General features: G+C 38.7%; 1 protein-coding gene across 6 annotated transcripts in view; it reads right to left on the bottom strand.

The window, feature by feature from the left end:
* Window positions 1–1,582: 1,582 nt before the first annotated feature.
* The window catches only part of ATP2B1 (ATPase plasma membrane Ca2+ transporting 1), a 60,899-nt gene continuing 52,935 nt past the window's right edge, over window positions 1,583–9,546 (bottom strand). For 2 of the 6 annotated variants that reach the window (XM_042017585.1, XM_042017584.1), the window contains exons 20-22: window positions 9,073–9,255; window positions 8,684–8,842; window positions 1,583–4,493 (exon numbers count right to left, since the gene is read on the bottom strand). In XM_042017585.1, the coding sequence (XP_041873519.1) occupies window positions 4,182–4,493; window positions 8,684–8,842; window positions 9,073–9,255 (654 nt within the window). In that variant the 3' untranslated portion in view covers window positions 1,583–4,181. Of the gene's footprint in view, window positions 4,494–8,616; window positions 8,843–9,072; window positions 9,256–9,546 lie in introns of all 6 variants that reach the window. The other 4 variants (XM_042017588.1, XM_042017589.1, XM_042017586.1 and 1 more) reach the window with 4 other exon arrangements.

The following is a 9,546-nucleotide window of genomic DNA, read 5'->3' as shown; positions in this document are numbered from 1 at the left end:
CATACTTACAGTCTTGCAGCATACTTCAGCTTCATGCCCTGCAAGAGAGGCAGCCTAGGAAAGCAGATGAAGATGTTCAGAATAGTTAGATGCTACTACCTGTGCAAGGGCTTAAAGGGATCCAGAATGCAGATTTCCATTTTAGTGAGCAGCTGCTGCTTTGGGTTTGGATTGACACTTGTCATTACACGAGAATGTGAGATGATGTTCCAGTGCTCCAGAATGTACACTTCCATCAAAAGCTATTCTGGAATTCCCAGAAATACTCCTGTTAGTTTTTTTTCCAAGCTTTAAGTCCCACTGTCTTCCGTTTGGGGCAAGTCAAGGAACCCTTTTCAAACTAATAATTGTATAGCTTTTGTAGAAAACTCTACATTAGGTGCCCATAACAGAAGTAAAGAGTCACCATCCAGTGACTACCTTCTAAACGCTGTCTTTTTTCAGTTGTCTAAGCCCATCCCATCATTTTCTAAGCAAACCCTCATCTTGGAGCAAAATGGACAAGTAGTACCTGTAGAAGGCTTCTGTTTTAGACACTAAGTCACACCTCCTTGATGGATGCTGCAAACTCTTGAGGAAGGTGGTTAGGTATTTCTGTATACAGTTCAGGGGAGAAGATGGCAGAAACAGCTCTAAGGCTCTTTATTCTGGCCCAGAATTTCTCATGATATGGCCCTGAATAAGCAGGCCTAATCACTCTGGAGATAAGTTGGAGCTGGACCCTCCATGCTGGCCAGGCTCATCCAACAAAATTAAGGTACTTCAGTGAGGGCTTGAAATCTGTAACATCAGAAGAGATGCACTGCTGGGGGAGACGGTGCAGGTGGAAAAAAACAGGAGCGCTTTAAAACCAAGTATTTGCATCAGAAAAGTAGTACAGACATTAAGATATTCTACTTTAATTTATGATTTATAATTTATAAATTTATGATCTGGATTGTTTTAAAGCTCTGCAGAAGCTAGAACAACTAGGAGTAAAAATCGAACTTATCAAACCTTTGGAATCTCTTTCCAATACTCAGCCATACACAAGTTATCCTTCCATGAATATTACATTTGCTTGCTTACTTCAAAGCACATTGGAAAATTTGCTGTTATTCTAAGAAAGCCTCCAAATATGTTATTTCATATTTTTTGGCTGATTGTACTTGCTACAGACCCCTGCATTTACCCACTGATTTAGCATTAAGGCATTTGTTTCCATTATTCTCTCCAGACTACTCCATGATGCAGCATTTTCCTCTTCCTGTTAAGGCCAATACAGAAGAAAAAAAATGAGTCCTCTTGTATTACCATTTTCACCCCTCCTTCAGGGCCAAGATGAGGTGCCCTAACATATACACAACTACAGTAGACATCCCACCCAGGAAACCACATTTTAAGCCAGTCCAAATAGTAGTCAATCTAGAAATGAGTTTCTGTTCAAAGTCACTCTTGCTCCACCACGTACACTATATACCATGACCTCTTGAAAGCTAATGAGAGTAAAATTGTAGTAAGAGATATTTTATAGAACTGGCATGCATTTCAGGTTTAAATCAGTACTGTACTGACATACAAGAATTTCAGTCCCCATACAGACTGAGATGAACAGCACTTTTATTTATTTCAGTTACAAGAAGAAAGACAAGTAAACCTTACAACCAGCAAGGCAATGAAGGCCTCATGAGCTTAGTGAAAACCATTTCATTATCTAGGCAACGTTATGATTTCTTGAGATCACAAAGAAAGCATACCCCCCTCTTAAACAACTTTTCCTTTTTTCTGTAAGGAAGTTTCCTGTAAGAACAGCACACTGATGTTAACAGAATCAAGAGGGACCACCGATGTACAAAGCCTACATTCACCCTCCCACCCCCCACAAAAGGCTTAAGTGTAGATTTTATTCCAAAAAAGATAACATGCAGTCATGATCACACCTAGAGAAGAGGGGAAAATTAAAGTCTGTTCTGAAATGAAGTCAAATTATTACTTATTAATGAAGTTAAATGAAGATACTTTTTCACATGGCAGTGTACTTCACAGGTAAAGAAAACTCCCCTTATTTTAAGCCAATGCTCATCTGACTTTTGTAGTAAAGAGAAAATAGCTTACATAAAAATCGGCCCCCCTACCAAGCACTCTAGATAAGAACTATGATGTAAGAAAAGTGCTAGAAACATGTGGGAGAAATTACTATACAAAGTGTCAAGTGCAACCCCCCACCCTCGACCCCCTTGCCTAGAATTCAGTGTATTTACTGAAGTACAATAGAAAAGATGGAATTCTGGAGTGGTTGACAGTGGGATACAGTGCTACAGGTTGAACAATATCCACTAAAGGACAACCCCAAGCATGCATGTATCCCACCACAAAAGAAAGATGTGCTTGAGCTTCCCAACCTGCTCATTTCTGCAGTTTGCTCTAGTATCATCTCCTTCCTCATTACCAACTTAATCCTTGCAGTCCTTTGAAGGGACCACTTTAAAAATGTCCATAATTCCGGATTACTTGACAAAAAGATTCACTTGCTATTTTAAAGAGTACAGAGCTGGAAAAAGAAAATCTTACAACTCATGTCTTCTCTTGCTCTTTTAAGTAGTATTGTACCTAGAAAACATGAGGAAGTACCAGACCAAGTACTGTTTCATTGTCCTTCGCTGTTTGAGCAATACAGCAGAGGCAGACCATAACTTCTTCAGTCCATCTCTAGTCGGTCAGTTCTGGTGCGTTTCACCTGTGCTTTATGTCAGTTCTCAGTCTCCCTCACTTAAGCAATCAGGGAGACATTTATTACACAGTACTCACAGTAAGTCTCAGAATTACAGGCAGACCTATTAATTCCCCAGGAGTATCCTTTTGGCTCAGTGAAGGCTTTTGAGAACCTTAACTTACATTCATTCTGGAGGCAGCCACCATGATTCCATTTATGCAAAGAGCTATTTGGAGTGGGGCTGTTACCATCTTGAAATTGCAATTTAAAGGTAACCAGTAACACAAGAGTACTTTCTGTATTTCCAGTGAAGCAGCTGAGAAAAAAAAAATCTGTAAGAAACCATTGCTGCAATTTTATTTTAACAAAAGGGCAGATTTATTCATGTTACAAACAAGTTTCAAAAACAAAAAGGAGAACACATATGCTACCCACTAACAACCTTTCAAAATGCCAACAGCCCTCATGCTGCATGAAGGATTCTATAGATTAGAAAAAAATCACAGTTCCACTCACAGTTCACCAAGACAGCACTAAACTAACATGATTAGACAAAAACAAAGGACTAAGATTCTGATGTATTTTGATTTAATCCATTTTGCCCGAGATAACAGAAATATTTCAAGCAAGTTCCATCACGTATCGATGTCCTGCATTAAACAATCCTACTAAGTTCTGAACAAAAGTTATTCATTAAGTTTCTCAAAATTTTTAAAAATTAAACAGTTGTTTCAAAACCATTAAGTAGTAAATGTATTTAAGAAACTAATTAGGACAGAGGCCATAACTTCATTAGAACACCACTGCTCATGTTTTTACAAAGCATTAGTGTTATCTATTTGGCTATTAGTAGTAGCAATTTATCTACAATATTTAACAAGGTAAATTGCAGGCAAAATTTAGTACAGTTTCAATAGAAACACCCTTTTCCTGAAAATACAGCAGTATTTGAAGGACTAGTTTTTTTGGTTTTTTTGTTTTTGTTTTTTTCTTCTCTGCATCATTTATAAGGAAGCTTCCCATCTATGAACAGGAACAAAAAAGTATCTACAAACCTTGTAAACAGATCTGTATCATTTATAAACATAAATAATCCAAATTATTAACAGCCAACAGCAGAAATTAAAGTATCAATTCAATGATCCAGGGCCTCCTTGCCCTTCCCAGCTTTCCCCTCAGAAAAGGATCATGATAAACTAAAGCTCTGCTAACACACTGTTCAGGACCATTCTTAGTACAAGAGATGATCCACAGGTCACTTATGCTGAGTTACTGTTTATCTGTCAGAGTTCATTATTACTCCCACCCCCAGAAAAGCACCCTCCAGTCTGGCAGAAAGCTTTTTTTAAAAAAATAAATCTACATTCGTACAAGTGTTTCTTCTGTTGAAGTCCAAGACAAGAATATCATCTTGTCCATCATAATGTGTGAAGAGACCCAGTTTCAATTTCTTTACAATGCAGCTAGTGTGTTAACATTCAGCTTACAATCAGAGTGATGTTTCCAAACTATGTAGTGGGCTCCCTGGGGATGAAGAGGTAGCAGACTTGTTCTTGTCTGTTGTAAGGTGAATTCCACTGTCAACCGCATTGTTATTTCTATTGGGAGAGGGAGGGGGACTAGAGTTGCGTTTTGTTGGAGCATCATCTTCAGCATCAGTATCATCAATAAGGGGAATATGAGGCTCGGAGTCTTCTATTCTAAACTCAGGATGCGTCATAAAATTGTGAATTGAACTTCGCGTCTCAGGTTTCTCTAGCCCCTCGTACAAGGAGCTACGAAATGCATTCACCACTCGGATCTGTAAACAAAGAAAAAATGTTGTTAAAATGCTGCAGATTTACTGATAATGGCATGGTTCTTATGAGTTTGAATCCACAAACAGCTAGACATGAGTGAATCAAATTTGTATGATGCAGTGGAACTTGCAATAAACTGTAAAAAATGAAGAGCATTTCAGTAGAGCACTGCCAGTACACAGTAGGAATAAAAATTGTGAAAGTACTGCAAAAAGCTGAAGGGCCCTAAAAATTCAGACATGGCACTAGAATTGTTTAATTATGTAACATGGGCTAAGCATTTTTCAGAAGTAAGGCCAACAAATATTTACTTATTCACAAATTAAATATATCTCAATGAGTGATTTTTATTGAATATTTGTGTGAGATTGGAGGGAGGGAAGGAGGGGAGAGGCTGAAAATAAGTTAGGGGATAAAAGGGTCACTAATTCTCATGCTAGGAATTAGGATGTCAACTGACTATGAAAAAGCCAAGCAAGTTGTAAGCCAATGTCACAATGAACGAACATTTACAAAGTCATGCAAAAAAAGGATACCGCTGTAACAGCTGTAAATATTCGAGTATATAGCCATTTACCATGCTAGAGAAAGCTCCTTAGTGAATGTGCTTTGGAAACTTAAGACCAGAACTAGGAAATTGAATACTGTATTGTACAGTTTAGTAGCCAGGACAGGTTGTAACTTTGAAGAGAGTACTTAAGTAGCGCCAAGTATGAGAAAAGCAGGATGATCAGCCTTTGCGCCAGTCTTCAATTCACATTGAATTCATGGACAAAATTCCCAGGCTGAGGACTGTTTTGTGTCTTTTTGTTGTTAAATATTTTTTGAATAAGAAAGCTAAGCTAACAGAATTCATAAATAAAACTTTCATAGTTAAATTAGATCGAAAAAAATTACAGCTTTGTTTTGCAAATTGTGCTTGTCCAGGCTGACTTGAATTTAAGCCTTCCAAACTATTATTTGAATGATGAAACCAGCTGCCCACACCCCCCCCTCTCCCATACCCCATGTTTCCCTGACCAACTAGAGAAATTCAGGATTCATTCTTGAACTGATAAAACAAGTAAGGCGAGGCAGAAGTCATTGACCCATTTGTCCAACACTTTTCCAGAGATAGTTTCCCCCTACTGTTGACTCCCTGCTCAATTCTCAACATCCCTACCCTGAGCATGTCTCCAACAAAGCAGTGTGAAATAGTGTTAAATAGTAAGCAGCAGAGAAATTCTGTAGTAAACAAGAACTTGCTGTTACAAACAGCTAGTCAAATTTAAAGCTTTTTTTAGTGCATCCAAGATTACTTGTTTCAAACTGAGAAATACATCATGACTAGTGCTCCCAGAGTTCCCTGACAGAAAAAATAAAGTGACTTCCAGGTAAAGGAATGAAGCTGGAAGGTCAGCAGATCAAAAGCAGAGACTTCTAAACAGCTAAGATACACCAGGGAAGTTAACTGTAAACAGAGAAGGGCTTCCCAAAAGCAATGTGTTAAATCAAATTGGTTAAATAGAACCACCACACATGATAAAGTCTTATGTCCTGACTGTGTTCTTTGACCTCTAGAAATAGCACTGTTTTGCCACCTCTGTTCCCTCAGACTACTTGCACAAAGAATTTTACTCCAAAGCTATAATGTCCCCATTTTAATACTACAGGTACATGCTGAGCCCAATTAACCGTGGAGGCAAACGAAGAGGGCACAGGGGATAAGGGGACACAGGGATGGGGCACGCACTCAAGGGGAAGGATGTAACTACCAGTAAGGGGAGGACAAGAAACAGAGTGAATGTGCTGGAGAAAAGATTACAACAGCAGCTAGTGCTTTACTTTTCATCACATGAAAAAACTGAGCACGCTGTCAAGGCATTGGCGAGTTCTATGAGGTTTAAATAAGTCCAGCCAGCTGCCTAAACTGTCTTGGCACTTACCAAGAAAATTAGCAGTGACAATGCCAGACTGAAAGTTTGCAGTGACTTTATTTGGCATGTTGCATCCCACTGTGCCATTTATGTGGCAAAATGAAATATGAATGTCTCATGGGACTGGTTTTTCATTGCCTACAGATGAGAATTTAGAACATCAGCAGCAATGAAAAACAATTCTGGCTTAAGAGGACAGCTGTAATTATCATGGACTATAAGCATACCCACAATAAAGGCTTGGTTCCCGTGCAGAATGCATACCACACAAGTGGACTAGACACTCCAGCAAGACCAGGACCCTCAGAGTCCAACCACAAAGGCAGAAATCAAACTTACAGCGCTTTAAATGGGAAAATCTAGTGTTTTGAAAGCTCTATTTTCAACCACTCAAGATAATTAAACTAGAGGGATAACTATAAATAAATCATGTAACTGAGGTGCAAACAAGACAATTTGTTAAGCGTAATTCATACTGTCATCAGGCCTTCCTCATATTAATACCAGAATAGCAAGGAATGCAGTTGGCACTCCAAATCCTCCTAAACAGATGGCTTAGAGTTGCAACCTTACTTCATAGGAACTATTTTCCAACAAACAGCTCCAAAAAAGAGACAATAACACATCTGCTTCCCATTAATCCATATTAGTTCTCAAAAGTTGTTCTTCTGGAGGGTGCAGCAGAAGGCTGTAACAGTGAGGATAAAAAAACTAGTTCTCTGCTATGGTAGCTCTGTATCTGCATTGGTCATTTGATGCAATGAGATGCTGCAGTGCCCGGTAGATTCTGCTCAAATAGCAGCATGGAATGACATTGCTCTCTAGAGAATTCTGAATGTCTAATTAATGTTCTGGAGTGTAGTTAGGGATACAGGTTACTAATTAGCATTTTAACTAGGAGATGCAATCCTGTGCATCCTTAAGTGTTAAATCTATTTTTCATTTTGTGTTCTTGAGGTATGCAAATTTGTGAGCTGAGCTTCTCAGTACTACTGCAAGGTAGGGAAATACCTGTCTCACCAATGGAACAAATACAGAGGTAAATACTTATGCAAGCTCACACATGAATTCTGACCAAGCCCAAAAATAAAAAATAAATTAAAAAAATAAAATCTGAAGAGACCATTTCACTTAAGACAGCTCCTGAAATTAAGGGTCTTCATCCATCTGGTAATCTGAAAGTTTAAGCAGGGAGGGGAAGGGGGAGCAGCAGCCCTCTCAGAGTTATTTTTAAAAACCTAGGAACTCCCTAGGAAGTTAGAGAAGAAAGTTAAACATGTATTAAGATGGAAAACTCTGAACAAAGATATTGGCTATCAGTATTCAACTACAACTACTATGCATCTTCTGGTTCCATAGTTTAGGCCTACATCCAAGAGTAAATAAATCTCTAGCCTCTACAGAGAGGAAGGCTGAAACTGAAATGCCACTTAGAGCACAATATAGAGAGGGTAGAATTGAGGTGAGGCAAACTTCTCTTTCACTGACGGCTTATGAACTGCTCCCAGAAGAACCTAGAGAGGAAAAAGAACCCTTCAGATTCGAATGAAAGTTTCACCATTTATTGCTTAAAACTTTTTTCCTTTTCATATTAGCTAATTCATATTTCTTCTGACTTGTATGCATTTTAGAAGCCTTGTTTCACCACCCGAATCCTGATGTTGAAAAAGTCGTTATTCAGTAAATAGGGTCCAAGGAAAGCAGAGATTCTTAAAGTTCCTTACAGGCTACAAAGAAAATGCATTTAGTGCTCAGTGTTCTACCTACATTCATATTTTCAACATACCATTTGCTTTCAAATCAGCTTGCTTACTTAAGTATTGTTTGTGCTGAAGTGCAAGAGATCTATTTTTGTTGACCTGGGTCCATGATTTTGCAGTTAATTCACTTATTCAATGCAAGTCACCCTAAGAGGCATATACTCGAAAATTTACAACAGTTTTCCCATTTTATCTTAATAGTCCCTCTGTACACAAATGGATGAAGGCACAGGATGTGCAGGCTCACAGCTTTCGCATTAAAGTCTTTTGTTGAAACTGTTCCACCTGTTCTCAGCCCTCTAAGAAAAAAAAGTCTTGAGGACTCCACTTTGTGGAAGAGCTCTATAAAAGCCTGAACGATGATTTTAAGTACTAAGGAGAAAATGAGAAACGTTAGGTACGTGAATTAGGAAATGTTAATTTCATGCACTTTAGGAACACACACTCACACCCCACAGTAGTAGAAGCAGTAGTAGAGGAAAACACTACATGTGTAGGGGTAGAAATATTTGTTACATCATGGTGCTGGCTGGCGATGGAGGGTTGCCGCCTTAGAGCCCCCTGAATGGTACTTCCACTCTGGAAAGCATTCACTACATCCATCTGCAAGGAATCAGAGATTGTGACAGCTTGCTCAGCAAGAGAGAGAGAGAACAAGAGAAAGGACCATCCCATCTATAACACACAAAAAGTAAAGAAAAAAGGCACTTTTTAAAAACAGAGCAGATACACAGGCAAGAGTCGCATTTAAAGCTGAAGAAAACAGAGGACCCTGAGGGATTACACATCCATCCATACCCCCTTTTGACAGGCTCAGTCACACCAGTTAGAATGGCCACCTTAGTCAGAAATGGAGAGATTTCCCTCATAACACCCACTGCATCCTACCTTTTTGAAGGCCATACCTGAGTTTGTATCCTGTTTAGGCCCCTAAACCACAAGATCTGACCACGACGCAATTCTCTCTCAGCATGATCAATCTCCTCTACATCTTCTGCTAGTTCTTCTTCAGGAATCTCTTCCTTTTGTGTTCCATGACCAGCTTCTTTAAGGAACTTCAGACGGCTGGTTGGAATTGTTGAAATCAACTAACAGTGAATGAAATATATAAATCAGGATTATTCTTTTTTTAGCAATAAAAAAAAGGGTAATACCAGTCTTAAGGCTTAACATGATATCCTGCATACAATTAGCAAAGTTGAAAAAACTAATTACATAGACAGGATGAGTGTATCAATGTAAAACAATCACTCCAGCTGAATAGCTGTGAATATACTTACTACCTCAACCAAGGTGTGAAATTAAACTTGGGCTACAAAACAACCTTGCCAGGGACAAAGAATTCCACATTAACATTACTTGAAAATGCCAGGAAGGAG

This window comes from Corvus kubaryi, unplaced genomic scaffold (assembly GCF_017639235.1).
Source record: "Corvus kubaryi isolate FWS band 111438036 unplaced genomic scaffold, C.kubaryi_AGA036_p1.0 137, whole genome shotgun sequence".
Lineage (NCBI taxonomy): Eukaryota > Metazoa > Chordata > Aves > Passeriformes > Corvidae > Corvus > Corvus kubaryi.
The sequence above is the reverse complement of the archived record's forward strand: the minus strand, read 5'-3'. Positions and strand labels throughout refer to the sequence as shown.